This window comes from Oculina patagonica, chromosome 13 (genome assembly GCF_052425735.1).
Source record: "Oculina patagonica isolate OP01 chromosome 13, crgOcupat, whole genome shotgun sequence".
In the NCBI taxonomy this organism is placed as follows: domain Eukaryota; kingdom Metazoa; phylum Cnidaria; class Anthozoa; order Scleractinia; family Oculinidae; genus Oculina; species Oculina patagonica.
Genome location: NC_135770.1, coordinates 26,784,891 through 26,808,927, shown reverse-complemented (window position 1 = coordinate 26,808,927; position 24,037 = coordinate 26,784,891). Strand labels below are relative to the sequence as shown.

The 24,037-nt window shown below is 37.8% G+C and overlaps 1 protein-coding gene across 1 annotated transcript in view; it reads left to right on the top strand.

Moving 5' to 3' along the window:
- The window catches only part of LOC144636224 (polycystin family receptor for egg jelly-like), a 77,807-nt gene that overhangs the window by 51,535 nt on the left and 2,235 nt on the right, over positions 1 to 24,037 (top strand). The window contains exons 14-24 of the mRNA XM_078495378.1: positions 11,229 to 11,336; positions 11,899 to 12,688; positions 13,099 to 13,693; positions 14,045 to 14,227; positions 14,684 to 14,809; positions 15,260 to 15,448; positions 17,008 to 17,268; positions 18,926 to 19,645; positions 20,424 to 20,657; positions 21,255 to 22,553; positions 23,317 to 23,485. Coding sequence (XP_078351504.1) covers positions 11,229 to 11,336; positions 11,899 to 12,688; positions 13,099 to 13,693; positions 14,045 to 14,227; positions 14,684 to 14,809; positions 15,260 to 15,448; positions 17,008 to 17,268; positions 18,926 to 19,645; positions 20,424 to 20,657; positions 21,255 to 22,553; positions 23,317 to 23,485 — 4,674 coding nt within the window. The remainder of the gene's footprint in view (positions 1 to 11,228; positions 11,337 to 11,898; positions 12,689 to 13,098; positions 13,694 to 14,044; positions 14,228 to 14,683; positions 14,810 to 15,259; positions 15,449 to 17,007; positions 17,269 to 18,925; positions 19,646 to 20,423; positions 20,658 to 21,254; positions 22,554 to 23,316; positions 23,486 to 24,037) is intronic.

The window sequence follows — 24,037 nt, the reverse complement described above, 5'->3', positions numbered from 1 at the left end:
GGTACTCCGATTCTACGCGTTACGCGTTACGCCGATTAGTTACAATCTCTAGTTGATCGCGCATACTCCGCGGTAAATTGCGCCAATTATTTCTAGTTGGTGTCAAGGATGATAAATTCATTTATTTGTAACGTAATATTCTAAGGATTTTTCTTTTTTAGGATTTATATTTTTTTTTTATTGATTCGGAAGTCACAAATATTTGAAAGGCATAGTGCAGCAGTATTTTTTCTCAAAACTGACAAAAAGTCATCCCCTACTCAAAGATAAGTTAACCACCAAACATTTTAATAAGCAAGAATAATTCCTGCCCCAATTTCATGAAATGTAATAAAATGATTAAGAGTGACTTTTACGAACGACCGAGCAAGAATTTGATTTCCTGGCAGAAATTGGAAAATCAATTTTTCTTCGTTTTTTGCTCATTATTAGCTTTAAGGTAGATAAGAAACCTGATGTAGTTTGTTTCCCCTAGAGGTTTTCTTATTTTAAGAAAACAAAGAAAATCGATTTCGGTGGTCGAAGTCACAAATTTCCTAACTTTTAAACCCGAAATTAGCTATTATGAACACTACTCGCGTGCGCTTACAAAACCGCGCAGAGAAATTTGGTCACTTCCTATCAACATAAAAACTCTTTTTCTTTCGCTAGAATATAATTTCAGGGCTTTAGCGCAACTCTTCCAACTGAAAAAAAATGAACTGACGAGGAATGCTTTTTACGATAACAAAAATTTGAATGAAATAGTAATTTTCAACGGCAGTATTAAGCATGTGGTATAACATTAAATTTTTTCAATTCTCGCTCAAACGTGCATACAGACATTCTTATTAAAAATACCTGAGAATTGGCTTGGGTTATTGGAAAGATTCTCACTTAGAGGGCATCAACCTTCGGCAAATTTTCACAGCATGACCGTAAACTGTGTAAATACTTCTAATTGCCAAACGCCACGATAATGAATGTTTTCACCCCAAATGCTCGTCTTTCCTTCTTCTTGCCGAATGTTCCATTGCAAAATTCCCTTTTCAACGAAAGAGTGAGATAAAAAAGCCAACCTGGGTCAATTAAGGTCCATTTTGATCGCAAAACCTCTTCGCCATTTTGCCACAAGATTAGATTTGTGACTTACGTGACATAATACACGTGACATGAAACACGATATTGTGACGTACGTAAGTGAGTCTGCGCAGTAAGAGCTCTGGGGTCGAGAATGTCACGGAGTTAAAGGAGAAGTTCACTCCAGAATGGCCATTTATTTTCTTTACGCCAGTAAAAAGTTTATACAAAAATATGTTTTTCACCAAAATTTTAGCCCCCAACGTGCGCTATAACCCTACGAAATCTTATCCAAAACTCGACAACTGGACGCCGCCATCTTGGAGCTGATAATGTATGCGTGACGTCAATGAGCTCAGCCTGAAGTTTGGCGGGATAATTTAAATACTCGAAACTCCTTGTTTCTTCGTAGTGGCTTTTGTTTGTCAAAATGTCTGTTTGTGCACCTCCATTTTGCCCAAACAGAGCTCCGAGAAATACAAAAAACAAGGAGTTTGAACTAATAAAATTTCCCCGCCGAACTTCAGGCTGAGCTCTTTGACGTCACGCATACATTACCAGCACCAAGATGGCGGCGTTCAGTTGTCGAGTTTGGGGAAAGATTTCGTAGGGTTATAGCGCACTTTGGATGCTGAAATTTTGGTGAATAACATATCTTTGTGTAAACTTTTTATTGGCATAAAGAAAATAAATGGCCATTCTGGAGTGAACTTCTCCTTTAAAAAAACGCAAAACAATTCTCCAGCACCGCCAACGCAGTTTGAGGGAGCAAATTGATCGTTCTGGAGTTCTGTACACACTTTCGTCAAGAGAAAAGAACCACGATAAAGGAAAATTGCTAAGGATGAAGATGCAAAAGGAATTTCGCGCTTAACAGTTGCTTTGTTGTATTTTGGAGCCAAGAAATGTTTAGCTGTAAGTTAGGCTATTTTGATCGATATCACAACATTTTGTGGGACTACGATGCATTGGTAAATATGCCGCCTTCAACAACCCAAGCCAATTCTCAGGTATGTCTTAGATAAACATTTACATGTGTGTTTAAACGACAATTGAGAAAATTTGGAGTTATACCACATATTAAATAATTCCGTTGAAAACTGCCGTTTAATTCGACTTTCTAGTATCGTGAAAAGTATTCCCCACCTTTTTAATTATTTCAGTTCGAAGAGTTTTGCTTAAGCTCTGAAATTATATTTTAGCGAATGGAAAAGAGTGTCTCTGTTGATAGAAAGCATCCAAAGTTTTCAATGTGGCTTTGTTTGTGAACGCGACGAGAGTTAACGATAGCGAATTTCGGGTTGAAAATTGTGTCACTTTGAGGCTCCGATCACGAAAACTGACTTTGTTTTTATTTTCTCAAAATTAGAAGACTTCTGGGGGGAACAAAATACATCAGGTTTCTTATCTACCTAAAAGCTATTAATGAGAAAAAAATGAAGGAATTTGATTTTCAATTGAAAATTTGAAAATTTTTCAATTTTCTGCCAGTGCAAGCGCGGTTTTTATTTAAAGTCCTTCTTAAAGTTCAGTGGAGGTGGTTTATGTTAATTGTTTCGCCACAGGTGTTTCTATCTTTGCTGACAACGTTTTTGTGTCATTTTGGACAAGTTCTAGGTGTAGACGGTAAGAAGCGTTTTATAGTTGTTTTCATTTCTTTTGCGCAAGGGGCACATATAGTACGGAGCTCACGATTAACGACGGCAAATCACAGACGCGCCTTTTCTGATTTTTTGAGTGGAAAGGGCGGCTTTACACAGGCTAGCAACTCTCAAGTGCTGGAAGAATTGAGCACGTTTACTAAGACGGAAGACGATTTGGCATAATGTAGCTTATTGAAAGTTCAATTTTGTCTTTCTTAACAGTTCCTATACCGGCTGAATGCAGCTCGTCCGTTTACAACGTACTCAATGATGCAAACAGATATTGGAACTATTACGATGATAGTGATTGGTATAAGGATTACAATACCATTATCAGCGATCAGTGGTACCGCTTCACTGGGGGTGCCGGAACAATGCTGCCAACATATTGCATTCCGAAATTGAGATGCAACACAGTAAGTCCTGCCTGGATCAGCGACGGTGGCCATCCCACTGAAGCTCTCGAGTTGGTATCAAGAACTGTTTGTTTCCATGCCTCTACAAGCTGCTGTTATAGGTCATATCCACTCGAGATACGGAACTGCAGCGGATACTATGTTTACAAGCTACAACGACCGTCAGACTGGTATTTTCGTTACTGTGGTGTTAATGGTAAGTTTATTCTGGAATAAAAAAACACTAGTATTCTAATTATCCTTCCCTGCTTGACCGACCGACCGACGGGTTGGCAGGCTGGCCGGCTGGCCGGCTCACTGGCTGGCTGACTGACTGACTGACTGACTCACTCACTCACTGACTCACTGACTCACTGACTCACTGACTCACTGACTCACTGACTTACTGACTCACTGACTCACTGACTCACTGACTCACTGACTCACTGACTCACTGACTGCGGTCGAGGAAAGTTCTGATATCTCGTCAGAAGACTGGATAAAACATCTTCAAAACCTTTTGTATGACAAAACTCAAGAATCGCAAGGCGAGAACATTACATTTCCAAACAATCCTGACCAAACAACAACTAGGACAGATAAAATTTTAGATGCGCCTATCACTGCAAAAGAAATTCATGATCAAATATCTAAACTAAAAAATAAAAAGGCATCAGGTACGGATGCTATCTTAAATGAAATGATCAAACACGGGCGTTATTACCTTATGCCTTCTCTAGAGAGAACATTTAACGACATAATTGAGAACGGAACCTTTCCAACTGAATGGAACATATTTGTCATAAAACCAATATACAAACAAAAAGGTGATAAGAAATCTCCAGCAAATTACAGAGGAATCACTTTAACTAGCTGCTTAGGAAAACTGTTCACATCAATTTTGCAAAACAGATTGAATAAGTTCATCGAACAACAGGATGTTCTAAATCCGGAACAGTTTGGATTTAGACCAAACTCCAGAACTACTGATAGTTTATTTATTTTCCAGCAATTACTCCATAAATACACCAAACAACACAAGAAGCTTTACGTTGGTTTTATTGACTACGAAAAAGCTTTCGATAGTGTATGGCAATCTGGAATGATACATAAATTACAAACATATGGAATACAAGGGAAATTCTTGAATGTTATTAAATCCATGTATACGTCTATTAGGAGTTGTGTTAAAATTAACCAAAACGCACTTACTGAACTATTTTCATGTAACAAAGGGATAAGGCAAGGTGATGGTCTAAGTCCAGTTTTATTTTCTTTATTTATGAATGATCTACCGCAATATTTTAAAGAGAGCAAATCTCCAGGTGTGATGTTAGGGAATCGAACTATAAACTGCTTAATGTATGCAGATGATTTGTTAATAATAAGTCCTTCTCCCGAAGGGTTGCAACAATCGCTTAATGTAATTCATAGACACGCTCAGCAATGGAAGCTCAAAGTCAATACCAAAAAGTCGAACATAATCATATTCAGCGGTAACGGACAAAACAAAAATAATATAAATTTTAAATACGACAATGAATCTTTGCAAATTGTCGACAAACAAACATATTTAGGTATAGAAATGACCTCATCCGGTCGTTACACTTATGCAAGGGAAATTCTCAGCAAAAAAGCCACTAAGGTCATCTCGATAATTAAACGATCCTTTTCTAACACGGATTCAGCAGCTATTGCAATTAAGAACAAACTTTTCAATGCCCTTGTTAAGCCCGTGTTACTTTATGCGTGCGAAATTTGGGGACCAGAACTACTGTCATATAAAACACACTTCGATAAAAGCACAATTGAACAAGTCCACATAAGGTTCTGTAAACAAACATTAAACGTCCCATGGTATACAGAAAACATTGCTTGCAGGGCAGAACTTGGGCGTTATCCTTTAATCATTGACATAAAAACCTCAATCTTCAGCTACTGGCAAAGACTGAAGTATTGTTGTAATAACGTTTTGTTAAGTGAGGCATTTCAATATGCAACAACATCTACAACATTTTTCGATGTTGCAACTAATGAAGAGATGCATCAAGAAACAGAACCGATAATCCGGCAACACATCAAGAACGGTCGATTAACTATGAGAAAAACCCTCAGAAATAGGTATTCACTAAACTGGCTGGGCACCCAGAATAGTTCATCGTCAACTTTAAGAGAAAAATTTACACACAAGGAAGTTAAAAAGAGCTATGAATTTGAGAATTACCTAACAACAGTTAAAAACCCAGCACACAGAATAAGCCTGACAAAGCTTAGATTAGGATGTCATGCATTACGAATACAGACTGGAAAATATGAAAATAAAGGAGCATCAATCCCAGTAGAGCAAAGAACATGCTTGGTATGTAAACAAAATTGCGTAGAAGACGAAAAGCATTTTTTGATGTGTTGCCAGGGGTATACAACCATAAGACATGAATTATGTTCTCACATTTCAAAGGTTGATGTAAGGTACATATATTTAAGTGAAAACGAGACGATTAAGTACCTACTTAGAGCTGACAATAAACATACATCAAAAATAGTAGGTAAATATATACATTCAATGTTTCAAAAAAGGAAAGAGCTTCTTAACTTACAAGCACAATGAACATTATAATTTATTTAATTTTTACATTGACATTATGAATTGTATAAGAATCTAGTTTTTGTTATTTCTTAAATGTATTAGTAAATGTTAAAACCTTTGTTGTAAACCGACCAATACCTCCCTTTGGAGAGTAAGGCGCAATAAAGATATACTATTACTATTACTGACTCACTGACTCACTGTACTTCTTACTGACTCACTGACTCACTGACTCACTGACTCACTGACTCAATGACTCACTGACTCACTGACTGATTGAGGCACTCGATAGGAATGCGTCAGCACTTCAGATCCCGAAGTGTTATTTTCACGCGTCGCTCGTAATCTACCTTTTTACTTATTTTCGCGGGACTTAATTTTCGCGATTTTCGTGATTTTAAAATTATCGCGAAATTAAAGACCCGCGAAAATTTATTCCTACCGTTTCTGACGTATTTTTGATTGTTTTAACGTATTTTTTGGCCTTATCGCGAAAATTAAGTCCTGCGAAATAAGTTCATGCGAAAATAAGTAACAATAAGGTAGCATTTTGCAAATTAAAGGTAAGTATTTTTCAAAGATCTCTGCCATTCATTGACTGAATCGCTTATTTTTAACATGCTTAAAAGCCGCTGTGAATCTTCATTGTCAGAGGATATTCGCCAATGCGATTTTTTATTGTTACAAGTCGTCCATCCATTGTAAGAAGTATTTTTAGCTCGTCACGCAATCTTCCTCGTTAACGAAATGTACAAGAAGATCATGGCGCCTCGCAGCACGTATTTACAAACTTCCAGGGTCTTCCTGGACACCAATGCTAATCTTCAACGAGTGAGTCAAGAACGACGAACAATCAACTGAAACGAACAGTTCAGGGGACTATTTTCACTTTAATATGTTTTTCTTGATTCGGTTGAGACCCAAATGAACGTTAAGCAATATACTAAGCACTTCAGTTTGTTACTTTTTGATTTTTAATTGTGTTTTTAGTAGATTTCTAATAAGGTTTTTAATTAAAGTAGATTTTTAACTATTGCTATGTTTATGATGGCCACAAATTAATTGGTTGTTTAACTATGACGTGTTTTCCTCCTTGAATTAAGTTTGATTTGATTTGATTTGATCAGTAACCAGCGTTTTATGGTTGTTATCATAAACACACGCCTTAACGTCGCATATACAACTAAGCACGCCCAAGGAAAATTGAATTTATTTGCTAACATAAACAATATAGGTTATATGTATTACTCACAGGGGGAAATGATGCCTGTCATGCCATTGAAGGTTCCCGTTATTGTTCATGCCAGGCTGGCTATAGCGGACCTTCGTGTACTGGTGAGTTTGCATTACTATGAAATTACACCCTAGAAATGTTTTTCACTAATAAGTCTCCCTTTTAACAGCAATATTTATATGTAATCGAATTACAAACTCTGTGTTTTCAGAATGTACTCGATTTTGCGTGATAAATTGTTGCTGAGTATTATTTTTTTGGAAATGCCCTATCAGGGAGAAACCTTATAGTGAGCTTCAAATGAAACATGAGGAATAACTGAAATCGAAAAAGTTGCTATCAGAACAGGCTCAATTTGTCATAAGGAAGCAAAATGAACACTTAACTCCCAAGCGCATTCTGAGTACCATATAGGTCAACTTGGTAACTGGTTTTCGGTTATTTCAGTTATTTTTAAATCATGTTATATTAATGTTAACAGATATTGACGAATGCGCTGACAATACTCACGACTGTGATTCATCGGCGACTTGCACCAATACTGATGGTTCTTTTACTTGTGCTTGTAATGAGGGGTACACCGGTGATGGCAAATCGTGTAGCGGTGAGTTGCATCAGTTGTGATACTTATGATGTTTGAATTTGTGTCTGAATCATACAAATGTATGCATGAAAAATTTCTACGTCGTTTCTGCGATCATTGTTCACACTTTAGGTTGTCGAAACGTCAGTCACCAACAACAGGTCTTTTCAGAACTACACTCACCCGGACGATCACACTTTACGAACTACATTTGTTCCTCTTTTATGAACGGAAGGAAGAAAGGAGAAAAGAAAGAATAACTATAATGTTGGTATCGCAACCTTGGTTTGCTTAATATAGTTCCCATAGTAACCATTTGAGGTATTGCAAATTTCGGAAGAAATCTATTTATTAACGACAGTGCCGTGTTTCCGTCTAAAATAACGATAGTTCATTTTGCAAAATGAAGTAACGGCAGGTGATGAGCACGGTTTTTTGTTACCATTTGCTTCCTCTGAGCTTAAAGGATAACTATGCCGGCTTCGTTTTTACAGTAGCATTTATTTAGTCCTTCCCTAGCAACTAATCATTTCAATCACTGTTGACAGATATTGACGAATGCACTGCCAATTCTCACGACTGTGATTTGTCGGCGACTTGCAACAATACTGATGGTTCTTTTACTTGTGCTTGTAATGCGGGGTACACCGGTGATGGTAAATCATGTAACGGTTCGTGGCTTGCTTGCTTTGTTCTTTCTTATTGAACATGTTATACATGTTGTAGTTTCCATTTATATTGCAATATTTCCATCTTTCCATATTAAACTACTCAGAGTGTATCATAACTGTGTCACTAGCCATCGTTCAACCTTTTAGAAACAGCACTTTCCCGGCAAATATTGCCATAAAGGTTACAACTTACTATTATAAGGTAGAAAGGACTTTAAATCTTATCATCATCGTATACATTCCCCAAAATTGATGAGAGCAGAGATTTTTGCTTTAAATACAATCGTGTAGCGGTGAGTTTCATGTTTGCGTTGTTTGTTTTGACTGCAAAGGTTGATCTTCAGTTTGCAATTGTGTCGCATTCTTTTAAAAATTGTTTGAAATGAATAATTATTTCGAAACCCTTCTGTTGTCAGACATCAATTCATATCTTCTCGCCACTGTGTAATATCCTCTATTTACGCGATACAATATGTACTTTGTTGTTATCTTTTTTGACAGATATTGATGAATGCACAACCAATACTCACGATTGTGATTTGTCGGCGACTTGCACCAATACTTATGGTTCTTTTACTTGTGCTTGTAATGCGGGGTACACCGGCGATGGTGAATTGTGTAGCGGTACGTTTCATGTTCGCATTGTTTGTTTTCACTGCAAAGGCTGAACTTTGCAATTCTATCTCATTCTTTCCCTTTTAAACTCTTTGAAGTGTTCAATTATCTCCAAACCTTTCTGTTGACAGATATAGACGAATGCACCGCCAATACTCACGACTGTGATTTCTCAGCGACTTGCACCAATACTGATGGTTCTTTTACTTGTGCTTGTAATGAGGGGTACACCGGTGATGGTAACTCGTGTAGTGGTGAGTTGCTTTAGTTATCGTGCCTGATTTTATTTAACCCTAGTCTACTGATGCAAACAAAAAAACAAATCCGTGGCGGATGTCGAAGAGAGCGAGATAGGAATGTCCCTTCCTTGCTGACGCAACTTTTCAAACGTTTCAAACGACCGATCAGGTTATCACGTGCATATTAGCCGTTAGTTTGGTGATGTAGGATAGACAAAGGAAAACTGTATACTTGCACAAATAACTTTTTCCTCTTTATGGCGAAGACTGGATATTTGCATACCCTATCCTGGCGGTTTTTTCGTCTAGGTCAAAAGCTTAGTACGCGCAGAGATGTAAGGGTTGCTCTAGCATCTTGGGTTGGAAAAAATATCGATCGATAATTCAATATCAGTTAAATCACCTAAATTAATTGTTATCGATATTAACGATTATTGACTCAAATGATTCTTTGTTGAGTGTTCTCTATAAGCCTTTGCGATCGGATAAAATCATTATCTGGCCTTTAGGGGAGCAGGGATGTTGCAGTGGTGAGAACGCTTGCCTCCCACCAATTTGCTCTGGGTTCGAATCCGGCCCGGTGCCATATGTGGGTTGAGTTTGTTGTTGGTCACGTCCTTGCTCCGAGGGTTTTTCTCCGGGTTCTCCGGTTTTCCTCCCTCCACAAAAACCAACACTCCAAATTCCAATTCGATCTTGGATGCACGTACACGTCTTAACGAGCTTCTCTGCGTAACATGAGTAAATAAATTACATCCAATTGCAAATTACATACAGAGCGCGGCAGTTGGGATATTTTCGGGATACGTAACGCACGTAGGGAATAACGCTACGTTCTGTCTGGATGCTTCAATGTTTTCTTCCTAAATTGGTAGATATTGACGAGTGTGCCAATAATCAGGATTTGTGTCATCCTTCTCTTGCCAACTGTTCCAACACTGAAGGGTCCTACAATTGCAAATGTCATCTTGGATACGTGGGAGATGGCATGGACTGTACAGGTACCCATAACGCTTCTCATTACTCTAGCTTGATCTTATTTGCTGCTAGACATAAAGAAACACGGTAGCGCCCTCTTGCCAAGGCAATCAAACATTGCAAAATACTGAATTGCGAATAAACAACATAATGTTTTATTTCGCTGAGGCTAAACATGCTCACTAAGATACCAAAAGACTACACTGAATGGAAACGAAATCGACCAAGCAAGCATTGCCTTGATGCCAGAGTTAGTTTTGGTTCACAAATCTTAGTTTACAGCGATTTTAAGAAACACAATGTGTTAAAGTTCGAGTTTACTCTACTGACAAAATCAAAGCATTTTGTAAAACCGTACAAAGGCCGCTGAAGAACGGGCATTGGTTGAATCTTTTTCTTTCCTTTGAGCTGAAATACTAGCTATTGTCAACCGGTTTTACAACTAGATAAGATGCAGAAGATAAAACTGAAAAAGAAACGTGTTTCTGGTATATTACATGTGCTACCTATCTTTATTTGTTCAATTACCTGCTCATTTGCCACGTTGAACAAAGTCAATATTTTTTCCTTTAACTGGTTTCATATCATGACTGCCCGGGTTTATTTGCAGTAAAAATATAATTACAAAAGATAATAAAACCTTCAATTCACCCACATGGGATTTTAATTGATAACTCACGCGTTTGGTCCACTGTAGATCTAGACGAATGTACAAGTGGAAAACACAACTGTCATCAACTTGGTGTCTGTTCTAACAATATCGGCTCATTCACATGTCACTGTCAGAGAGGATATACTGGCAATGGAACATTTTGTGCAGGTATTGTAGTGCTTCGAGACCGCCTGGTCAGTTCCTCGTTTTCTTTAGCAGCTGTCTATAAGGCGGTTATTCACAAACGGATCAATATAGGCCTTGCTGTGTCTTACCTAAGAAAGTGCATGAAAACTTCTCCTACCTTAAATGTTATAGTGCAATTTTAATCTTTCTCACACTGTATGTACTACGAACATGTTTTATTTTGAGACAAAACGATAAAGAACAAAGCAACGCTGTCTCCCATTAAAATCCTCTAAAGTTTTTTTCCAATGCATGTTTGAGAAGTTTGTGTTAAATCAAGATAATAACCCACACTTGATGAATCTCATTACTTGTCTGCTTGGCATGGTAAAGCGAAGTTACTATTAAAAAAAGGTTAGCATATTAATGTTCCTTTACATTATCAGCTTGTCCTGAGTATTCACGATGCATCCAAATCTCACCATATTTCTGCGAATGCTGGTGCAAATACTTCTACCCTGGACGTCCGGAAGTTGATGCATGCAAAATATCAGGTAGGTAAACACAAGGTGTCTTTACACAAGTTCGATTTGGGAGGCGTGTATTTCAATCGTGTCTTTAAGAGACCTGCAGTGGGTGAAACCACAAGGTAAATCAATATTGGTAATTGGTTGCATTTTGTGATCCAAAGTTTTTTATGCTTTTTACTTTTTATTGTCGTGCAATCCTCTAGCACAACGGAACGATTTTAATTTCAAAGACCCAAATGTCCACTTCGTGCGAGGTACAGGTAGATAGAGAACGACATGCCTTTCTCTCTCTCTCAAAATTATGCAGATTTCTAAATGAAGATATCGAGAGCTGAGCAAAATCTATTGAAACTTACACACGTTTGCTGCAACTGTCAATTATTACCCACCTCTATAAGAAACTAAATCAAAACCAAATGATCAAACTGTTTAATGAAAGTTAGAAAATTTTAATCGATTTTTGCGACAAAAAAAACTGGTGCGCATTTCGACTGGCGTCGCATTAATGTCACAACAGAATACAAATGAATTTTGATGGCCATAAACCGAAATACCAGTTCTCTTTGTTTTTTGTTTCATTTTTCAGATGGTCTTCTTGGTCATTTAGCTGAGGTGACAATCCGTCAAACAGACACACAGCCTGACAGTCCAATCAAGTTTAGACGTGATCAGACTAGAATGCTAGTATCATCTTTTAACTTGGAAATCACTGACTCAGGACAGGCTTCCTTCCACTGGAGAATAGAAAATCTGATGTTGTCACCCTTCAATTTTTCAGATGAGCCAGAGTTGTTAGTGTATGACACTCTTGAACTTAATATAGGACCAAAGCTGCTGTTAACTGGACTAAAACTTGTAGCGTTTGAGCTTCATGTAACTGGAATTGGACTGGCTGCTCGAGACTTCGCATTCCTACAGGTCGAAAAATCAGCCCTCGTTGCCTACATTGCGGGAGGAACTGAAATTATGCGATCCATCAACAAGCCAATATCTGTGGATGCCAGTTCTTCCTATGACCCGGAGAATGAAGACGGGACTTCTTCAGGATTGAACTTAAATTGGTTCTGTTTCAGAGCTGCTACCAGAAACAGAAACGTTTCTGGTGTCAATAACACAGTTACCAGCGTACTTGTAAATGCCTCAGACGGTATATTTAATGCACTTGTTGACTCATCCGCAAATGGAACACTCTTCCAACTGCCAGACGATGTATTTATACATTCCTTCGAAAAAGGAAAAGTGCATTTAGATACAAAGAAACTAAAGAACAACGAAACATACTATGTCGTGCTGACAATCCGCAACGATTCCCGTGCAGCCAGTGTTATGCAAACGGTTCACACTTACCATGGAGACCTCGTAGACGTTCGAATAATGTAAGTACAGTGCGGTAGCCTCTGCAGGAACTTGTTGCCATCCGTGAACATATTTTGTTCCAATACTTGCTCGTAAAAAATAAAATTGACAAAGCTGCAAAATTCACATCAACTCGTTATGTTGTTCAAAGAAGTAAGCCACATAATACAAAACAAACTGTTATTTGAGACCACTACAATTAATTAAGACTCCATCTTAAAGAAAGCAGTACAACCGAATAAAATTATAATTTGTCAAAGCAGTGGCGTGAAAATTGAAATGCAGGAAGGTACCCAAGAGACGTGCTCTCATGAAACAAGTTACTTTCTGGTCTTGGTGATGTAGTGTTTGAGGTTTCCATTTTTATTCAACTGTGTAATTCACAATGCGATGATGGGATTTTGCTTTATCTTTGATTTCTTTCTTTCAGGTGTATTCTGAACTGTGTCTCACCAGCAAGTGCATCATCTGGTATCTCCGCCAGAACTGACTGTTTGTCAACACGTTGTCCTAAATCTCTTACATACCAATGGAAAATGTTCAGTAAAAACGGTAGTTATCCACATTCTAAATGGATATCCATAAGAGATTTTTCAAATCTTTTGGCCACTAAAGTGGATTCAAGAAATCTGGTCATCAAGCAACAAAGTCTTGTACCTGGTTCGTCGTATCGAATCACAGTGGATGTTCTGTCGCCAAATGGCTCACATGGATGGGCAGCGTACCAGTTTGACACATCAGCGGCCCCATCAGGTGGAACTTGTCATGGAACACAACTCGATAAGGAAGCCGCTATAGGCGTTTGGCTCAACATAACCTGCCACGGATGGAAGGATGACAGTTTGCCTCTTAGATATGAGTTCTATCGTGATTTAGAAGACGGAGCATTATATATGTTGTCATACGGAGTACGGTCCTACAGTGTTGTCCATATTTCACCTTCAGTTGGAGAAGATGTCGTGCGTTTAAAAGTTGCCATTGTCAATGTCGTGGGAGTCGCAAGTGAAGAACGCCTGTCGATCAAGGTATGAATAAATTGGGTTTTTAAACACAGTTGATGCTTGTGATTAATGCTGAAAATGACATCTATAAATGGTCACTGATGAAGATATATCAGGGCCAGTCAAATTAGTATACTCATGAAACCAGAAACATTTTTGCCATTTTTTGACTGTTTTCTGACTGTCGCTTGAAAAGCAACGCCCCGAAGGGCATGGATATTTCCCTACAAAAAGTGCCATAAGATTTCTCTACCAGCTTTGCCATAAAATCTTAAAATAGGGGTAAAAAGTGTCTATTAACCATATGCACATCCCTTTGAGACAGGATGTTTTTCAAAAAATTAATCAACCATCCGCCCTTTTGTTCTTCCACAGGTTAATCGATCATCCTTGACACAAAGCGAAGAGCTGCTTTATGTCCAAATAAAGCAAATCCTTACTGCGATGGATAATTATTTTTCTGTGGGACAAATTAATATGGCGATCCAAGAAGCAGATTCTCTTCTTGCTCTTCTCGATGCGGCTGGCAATCGGATCGATGAAAAGTTTTTGCTTTACGTAAGTCTAGAGTAAACGTTAAGACCTTGTTCTCAATGGGACAGTTCTTCAAACAGTATTTGTCAGTGCTACAGTCAGTATCGCAGAAGGACTTTATTTATTAAGCCTGGCCAGTATCAAACATTTTTACTTAATACCGGCTTAACAAACAAACATTCCTCTCTAGGAAAATGAGGAACGGAAATGTCGAAACTAGGGACTGCAAATGAACATACTATCTGTTACACAGACAACGTGCGTATCTGTTAATCTTTGAATCAAGAGATTATAGAATAAGTCTTGCTTGCACGCCAAATAGATTTATTTTTTGAGATTATTATTAACATGTTTAAAGGTAAAAATAATACAGTACTCTTGTCTGGGCCCATTCTTTTCAATTTTTATTTACGTTTTGGCAACGTTTCAGTGTCTGTGACATGATCCCTTTAACCTCAATATTGTGTTTCTTTACTATAGACGAAGGACTACCTAATGTCTAAAATTTTCAATGTGAGGGTCGATAACCTTGAGCGATTAGTCCAGATTGCTGATATTTTGGGCAAATCTACGGACAATGCGGCCGATGTGTACCAGAATACAACGGTATGAAGATATTATGTAGACACAAGTGACACAAGATATTATGATATTATGATGTTATGTATATAAAGGCAAGCTTTTATCTGGCAAATTTAACATTTCAACCATCCAGACTAGATAAAAGAATAAGAAAAAAAAACATATGGTAAGAATTGGGAGCACAAAACGACACATGGTACGAAACTAAGGTATCCATACAATTTTGTTGCATTATAATTTTAAATCGAACATTCACGGATTTTTTTTAGCATTTTTACCTAATTTTAAATTTTATCACCTTTCAATAGTTGAAATGCGTTGAAAACAAATTTAGATGCAAAGTCCCAATCTCGTGGTTATTTACTGCTGTTTTAGATTGCTATTCATTCATTCATTCATTGTCTCATTCATTCCTTTTCGTTCGTTCGTTCTCTTCTTAATTTATAAGTAACGGTTTCTTGTTTTTGGTCCTAGTTTGCTGTTTTAGACAAACTACTGGAAATGACCTCTCTACTTTCATTGACGACTGAACGCAGGTCTGAAACCCGTCTCATTGCTAATGCAGGCAGGTCGTTATTGTATTGTAATACCAACATCATGAAATATACCTCTCTCAGAATCCTTATGGCTAGGAATTCTACCAACTACGGTCAAGAAAACGAGGTACGTAATCATGTTCAAAGTGACTTTCAATACAGTCAAACATCCGTATGTTGAGCCTTTTAGGACCTCGTATGTATGCCTCCCAACGAAAGTGACTCTTTGAAAGTTTCTAACAAATGTTTGTTTATGACATAAGGAGCACCCAACTAGAAAATTCAGTCAACCATCTTGGAATGTCGTTGCAGTGTTTTCCTACATCGTTTTATACTGTTTAAAGGGATATTTGTGTAAACTAACACATTTGAATCCTTTTGATTTTCTAGCTGGATATTTAATTGGCAGAAACTTAAAGGGAACAAACGGCTCATTAATCGAATTTGCGAGCGGTTGTTTTTTTTTTCGAAAACCGTAGCTGCGCGTTTCTTCGTACCCAAAACTATAGTTTCACCTCTCCGTAAACCAACTGAACGATGTTATATATCCCATATTACGAAAGTTCGATGTTCACGACGACATCTTCGAAACAAGTCTTACTTTTGTGTCTGTAGAAGAGCCAGTTTCTAATCGTAGTTTTTAGATTGTCATTGTTTTATACATATACTACTTATTAACCGAGAGTAAGGTCATTACAGGGGAATCCCAGACCGAGGCCTTGATGTATTGACCGAGCGATAGCGAGGTCAATACATCAAGGCCGAGGTCTGGGATTGCCCTGTAATGACCGAACGGACGAGGTTAATAAGTTATTTATTATATGGCCTTTTAGCGCCATTCTAAACTGAAATATCTAAAAAAAGCGAGGTCAAACTCGCTCTCGCTCTTTGTGGCTCTCTTCGTCGCTCATACTAAAGAAGTATCGGTATGCTAATATTTTTCTTTTAGTTGCTGTTACATTTTGTCGGTATTTTATTGTCGTTCTCGCAATTGCGCTAGTAGCTTTTACTCACAACTCAAAAAACCGCCGAGCCGAGAAAATTTTTCATAATGCCTGGTCATTACAAGAAAATAATGCCCGCTCAGCAGCCAATCAGAGCGCGCATACTATTGTAGCCATATAATAAATACCTATAATAATAATGATAATAATGACAATGAATTTATATAGCGCATTTTTCATATATATATGTTCAAATGCGCTGTATACATACTGTAATTTACTACACAAGGCCAGACCACAACACCGGGAGCTTCGTGCCCTACTCTTTGCGAATAGTGTGTGGAGGAAGATAGACTGAAGATACAGGAGACGGGACCTACGGTTTATCGTCCTTTTCCGAGAAGACTAGACTTCTAACCATTTGAAGATAAAATTGAAAAGGCAGCACATTCTCCTTAATTATTTTAAGACCCTGAGTGTTGGTCCGGTCTGGGGTTCGAACCCACGACTTTCCGCACAGCAGTCCGGCGCTCTACCAACTTAGCTAACCAGGCGGCGGTTCATTATTAGTTATTTTCTTAGTTATGTATCCTAATTAGTATGAGTGTATCCCACGCTACAAGGCTTTGAAATCTAATGAAGTTTTCTATCTTTCTATCTCAAGCACGAAATATGGCTTGATGTAAAGATAAAGTATGTATTCGTACCTCTACCAAATTGACCAAAATGTAATATTTTGTAGGAAATCATATGGAAGACCATTTCTGGGCTTTGCCAGAATCTAACAGAAAAGATTACCAACACACTTCTCTCCCTAAAAGTGCCTGGAGAAGAATACACCGTGATAAAAAACGAGCTTCAATCCACAATCTTAGGCAAGGAAGAGTCGCACGAATTGAACCAGTTAACAATCGAGGATGGAAACGCTAGCTTTGAACTTCCTTCTTTGGACGACAATACTCTGGAAAAGATGCTCGGTAACATATCTGAGATTGGAGTGGAGGTATGTTTGTCGACAAAAAAGACAAAATGAAAACTGTATCTCACTTTCAAAATAAATATAATAGAAGTAATTTCTTCTTGCCGACTTTATTCTAAACTCTTATTTATCTCTCTAACACTTTCAATAATTGAGTCACCACAGTTAAGGTTATTGTCCTGTATTGCATTGCACATCCTTACTGCGCAGAATTTTACCCGTAATTAGCGCGCGCATTTAAGCAAAATGGCTGCTTTTTTTCTATGCAGCTTAATTAGTCCGCGAGAAAAATAAATCGCCTCTTTCTCGTAAACGAGTAGGGTGACCTATCAATTTTTTCTCAGATTTTGGATGTAGCGATCAAGTTCTTTCTATAAAACGAAAACAGATCAATTTCTATATTTTAAAAATATATTAACACCGGAAATGTGTACTTTGCCAGCACTCGCAAGAGAATTATTAAGGAAGTATATGATATATACAAGGTCTTCCTGCTCCTAAACGAATAAGGGGACCCCACTTTTTTATTTCAAAATAAAGTCCCCTTTAAGGTAGTCGACATGTAGGCAAAGTTTGGCTGAAAATCTATGTTCAGTTTTATTATGGGACAATGACCTTAACCGTGAAAGAAATGTTGTTAAAAAATAATAGCAAACACCCTTTTCTGATTTACGTATTAATTGTTATCATTCAAACACGTCGATGCTTCAGTTTGACAATATTTGCTACAAAAAAGTGAGATTTTACTTCCATAACATAGTTTATCTTTTTTATATACTTTATTTTAAAAAACTTACAGATTATATACATTCTATATTTTTGCGATTTAAATATTACGCTTTACGATGCTTATTGTATCCTACGACATTAGATTAATATTTTCTTACAATATTGCTGACTAAACTTACGCGCTTACATAAGGATACAACACAAAATGGAACGAAGAAAAACAAACAAACAAAAAACAGCAACAACAACAAAAATTGGAGTGAGATAGCATTTAGCATTAAGACAAAATAAATAGTATGTTGCTAGTTAAGTTATGACAACCCTGCAATGTTCTGAAAAGAATTAGATTATTGCCAGATAAATTCTAGTTAGCTATTTCAGCTTTGAAGTACCTTAAAATAATTAGAAAATAATTTTATTATTTTATCTTTTAAAACGCTCACGACAGTCAAGTAATTATTAACATTTCAAGCAGATTAGATGTTGATACTGACAACATTTGATCCACATACAGGGCCGCAACTAGCAAGAGGCAAGACGAGGCACTTGCCTCGTCTAGATTTTAATCCAAAGTTAAAAACAAAATTTAGTTTAACTTAGTTAGGAATTCAAAAACACTCCCAGTTCAACAAGATTGATTTTTTTCTCATGAAAAATGTTGAAAACGCGTTTCAGAGCTTCTAGACTTCAAGATATTCTGGAGGCATGCCCCAAGACCCCGCTAGCAAGATCTTGCCTCCTCTGTGCTAAAAGTCTGGCTACGGCCCTGACTTATCGTGTGACCAGGAGAGCAAATCAGCAACATGACGCTGGTCCAACTGGTATTTGATATATTTATCATTGCGCCCGGCCACTGGCATAAAATTTCTCCCAGTCACTATTTAGCTCAGTTAATAGGTCTAAATAGCGTTTGGTTCATTCAGCATATTTTCATTTTCTTATTACTTTGTAGATGATCGGCTACAATTTTAACCCTTACACTTCACACAATAGCAGCAAAAGGGTGAGATCAAGAGTAATCAGTCTTGCTCTTAAAGGTGACAATGGTGACGCTTTGCAAGTGACAAATCTACCGTCAGACATTCAAGTCAATATCCCAATATCACATCATGACCCGAGCAGCACTTCTCACCCTGCCCACACGGATGGCTTCCTCAATCCTGGAAGCATGCAGTATCATGTCATCACCGCACGCGACGTTAATACCACAATGAAACTGTCCATAAGGATGAAAACATCAGCCTTTGTCACTGCCTACATAAAATTTGGCGAACATCCGACACAAACTTCGTATGATGAGGTTATTGAGCTATCCGAAGAAAATAAAGTTGTAAACGTGGTATCTGATTGTGAATTGACAGAAAAATGTTCCTACGATATCTTCATTAACTGCAACGTCTCAGGACAATATTACATCGGTCTCTTAGGGAATAGCGAGAACAGAACAGTTAATTCAAGGGGTAGGCGGTCTATACTATCAGAGGGAGCATCACAAGAGAGGTGTGTCAAATTTAAAGATCCTCCACCTACCATTCCCCCTCCAGCGGAGTACACCATCCTTGTACCCAAGTATGATCCTGACAGGTCGGTTAACTACAGTTTACAAGTGGATTCGATTTGGTGCGCGTACTGGTCTGATACTGAAGAGAGATGGACAAACGAGGGCTGCAAGGTAAGAACTTACGTTTTACTTAACGCTAATATAGAAGACTGATAAAAACACACGGCACTGAAAAAAGAAAGAAAGCACTAATAAGGACTTCAAATATTTGAGAAAACGATGATGCTCTCTTTTCTTGTGAAGAAAATTAGATCACAATAGAAAACAAAACCTAGCATTAACTTGTGCATTCTTCTCTATAACTGCCTTTTGTTTATTGGCCTAGTGCCTCGAATGCTATCAGTTCATAAGTAGAATACCTAAAGTCATTTTCACGAGCGCCTGACAGTCAAAAAGAATATATAAGAAATAGGACCCAAGACATAATAACTGTTACCCAATTCAAAACAAAGTATAAAAAATCGTCTCTTAATCGTTTAATACAACAGGTCCTGATGTAATAGGCCCCGACATATGCAATTTTAAATTGCAATTGGAATTAAGGTCTTTCTGACTTGTTGGCATTATTAATTATCCTACAACTTACAACTCAGCATAAACTGATTTCTCAATCCAAATTTCTATTCATAAGTATTGTCTTTTTCGTTAATTGTTGATAAATTTGCACAACCCTTGGTCCACCACAATGCAAAATAATAATAATTTGCTTCTTCTTGATCTGTCTTAGTTTAAAATCTCAAGAACTAGTCGTCATGTTGACTTAACTTATTTTTATAAATAATCAAAAAGCCGGCAAGCAAATATTAGCTATAAAACTCATTCTTAGAGCAAATCTGTTGCTTTTAGTGACATTGTGAAGATCAATGAACTGTTCTATACTGAATTCTAGGTTGGCCAAGACTCAAACAGTTCGTCCTTGACGTGTCTTTGTAACCACTTGACCTCATTTGGAGGAGACGTTCTTGTTGCACCAAACACCGTTGACTTTGAAATGGTCCAGCAAGCGTTTGACAACCTAGATCCAAAAACCCTGCTGGTCCTGATAACAGTGTGTTCTGTCTTCCTGGTCTACCTTGTTGGGTTGGTAATTTTACGCAGAGCAGACAATCTGGATGTTTTAAAGGTTTGTAACAAAAAATAACAGTAATAGGAAATGCAACCATAGATAACGTTGGCATCCTTTGCCTACCTAAAATGAAATGAACATAACATCACACAAAGGTCATGGGTCCTTAAGAAGCATGCATCACAAGGCGAAAATATAAACCTAATATAATAGAATTATTAATAGAATTAATAGATTTATGATACTAGAATTAATAGAATTATGAAACACTCGAAGCTGCTTTATATTTTAACATGTACAAGTCCGGTACCTGGAAAATATTGGTCAAGTTATGTTTTGAAAAATTATGGACAGAGCTAAAGACGAGGTTAACAAGGTCCATAAAATGGGACGTATGATGTAAAACATGGCGCTTATGGCACCGTTTTGTATTCTTATAACATCTAAGCCTCAGCTGGGGTCTTTGTGTTTTTTTCTTACTCTATATCTCTCTCAATTTAACTGGGCGTATTAAAAAATTCCGGGGGCAGTCTTCGATGGACCAGCATTCATTTCGGCAGAGTATTTATACTTATAGACGCTGAATGCTCAGGTCTGGTGGGGCATTGCGGTTAAAAAGACTTTATCAACCCTTCTTGTATCTTTTGGTTGTAGGACAGTCCTCTCATTGTACTGGCGGAGCATCAAGCCGGTAAATACAAATACGAAGTATCCATAACAACCGGAGGATGGAAAAACTCGGGTACCACTGCTAATGTTTCCATGATTCTTCACGGTACAGAGAACATCAGCGGTATTATCAAGCTGACAAATGGCCACTCACGTGACAAAAATTTGTTCGCGCAGGGAAACACTGACAATTTTCTTGTCCACCTTGAGAAGCCACTTGGCACAATAACCAGTGTGCAAATCGGCCATGACACTTCTGGTGACGACCCATCTTGGTTTCTCAGTGAGATTTTAATTGTGGACAATCAAACAGACAAGCGGTGGATGTTTACTTGCTACCGTTGGCTTGCTCTGGAAAGAGATGATGGGGATACGACCAGTGTATTTTATACAGATAATTACAAAGAAGACGACGAATTCAAGAGGAATTTCAGTGCCCTGCGTAGAAATGGTTTCTCCGATGATCACTTATGGTTCTCAGTAATCAGCAAACAACCCAGAAATCATTTTACCCGTGTTCAAAGAGTCTTCTGTTGCTGGTGTCTACTCATGTTATCGATGGTAACCTCTGCTATGTTTTACGAAACTGAGAGCACGACACAACAAAAAATTAAAATTGGACCATTAGAAGTCACTTCGAGTCAACTTATAATCGCTTTGGAAAGTGCAATGATTGTTTTGCCTGCAAGTCTTTTGATCGTATTGTTGTTCCGAAAAAGTGAGCCAAAAATAAACACTCAAGGAAGACGCTACCATCTAACCAAATCTGAAACAAAACAACAATGCGTTCTTCCTCATTTTTGTGTATACATCGCTTGGTTTCTCTGTGTCAGTACAGGTATCACTTCAGCCCTGTTTACGGTATTTTACTCTCTCATGTGGGGAGGAGAGAAATCGGTTCGTTGGTTAACAACTGTAGTGCTTTCATTGTCTGGGGATGTAATAATCTCTCAACCCATCAAGATAATTTTGGTTTCCGTCATTATAGCTTCCAGGTGTGGCTGTGGTAAAAAGACGACAGGGAAGTCCAAAACAGCAGAAGAAAAAAGTCAGGAACCATTACACACTGCAGTGGATCTTTCGTCCATAGACGTCGAACGTGCTAGAAAGTACAAAGTCAACGAGCGGAAGATGTATGCCTATATGAGGGAACTCGTGTTTTCACTGTTGTTCTTCATGCTTCTTTTGATTGTCTGTTATGGAGACAAAAACGAACATAGATATAATCTAAATGCAGCCACAGAAAGCGACTTCCAATATTTTGATGACAGGGGACAATACAAGGTAGGCATTGTACACTTTCCTCGTAACAGTGTCTGTAGTTTGTTAAATTTTATGCTTCACTGAATAAAAGTTAATTAGATGTATCGGGCAAAGGGGGGGGGGGGGGGGTGTTTTATTCCGAAACGTTTCTCGTATAAGGATGATCCTCCTATTGTTCCTAACAAATACCCTTTAACAAATCATTTGTTGACAGAAAAAGGAATTCATTATTACACTCTGTAGCAGAACGACTGCAACCCTTTTCCAAAACGTTTATACTTGAGTAACCCCATAAATTATTAGATGGATCTGCCCTACATGCGTTTTTTCGATATATTTTAAACGGCCCTTTTCAATACCAGAATGATAGGGAGGCTCCTCCTATTGGACCAAACCAGTGCCCTTTATTAAATCATGTGTTGACAGTAAAAGGAACCCTTTTTAAATGGATTTAATTCAGTTTACCAAATACTCACCCTTTCTATAAACCTTCAGCCCGAAGATGGTACCACTTTGGGCGGAGGCGCTTCTAGCGTGTAGTCCACTAAAAGAGATAACCAGCCACCGAGTCAATGCACTAAGATTTTTATTGAACCGAGAAGTCTTGCATATAGTTTTCAAAAAACTTTTATTGACTTCATTCAGCCAAACAGCTATTGTGTCTGAATTTATCTCCTTTAATGGGGTTTAACATAATAGGTCTTTGTACTAGTTTTCCTCAGCTATTTGACTATTTTGTCCTTTCGTACCTTATTTGTAATTGTGGATACCGGTATTTTGCTAGATTACCAACGTTACGCAATTTTGGGGATGGCTAAAGAACGTGTTTGTGCCAGCGATCTTTACAGCTGACTCGTACAAAGATCAAGAAGAAACAGCTTCAGAGTACATTGGAAACAATCGTTCAATCCTGGTCGGCATGCCTCGTCTGAGACAACTTCGAGTCAAGAAAAGTAAGGCTATTGCTTGGAATGCCACACCAAAATAAGCTAAAAAATGTGTGAACTTCTAAATGTACTGATTTCGTTGGTCCGAAATAATTGCACTACGGCGCCAAACCGATCAAATGTGCCGCAAGATCTTTTAGAGACATGAAATAGTAAAGACTTAAAGGAGCTGTGTCACGGAATTTAGCCAAATTTAGGCATCGAAAAATGGCAACCAAATTGGTTAAAATATAAAAAACCGCATAGAACAGTGAATGAACATTTCAATAATACAGCAAATATAAAAGAAGGTACAGACGGATTGCGATATGTTTTTTGAAATACTGTTAGGCTGAACACTTTTCAAAGTTAGTCTCGGTTGTTGTAACTTCAAATTCTAATGCCCTGGAAGAATTTTTGGCTGAAATTAAATGAAGCTGTGACTTTTTCATTTAGATCCATAGAACTAATTTATTCGCAGACATCAAGTTAAACCGCAAGTATTTGGCAAAAGTTAATAAAATCGACTAAATTCAGCCTTGACGCAATCCCTTTAACGTCAAATTGCCAAAACCGGCA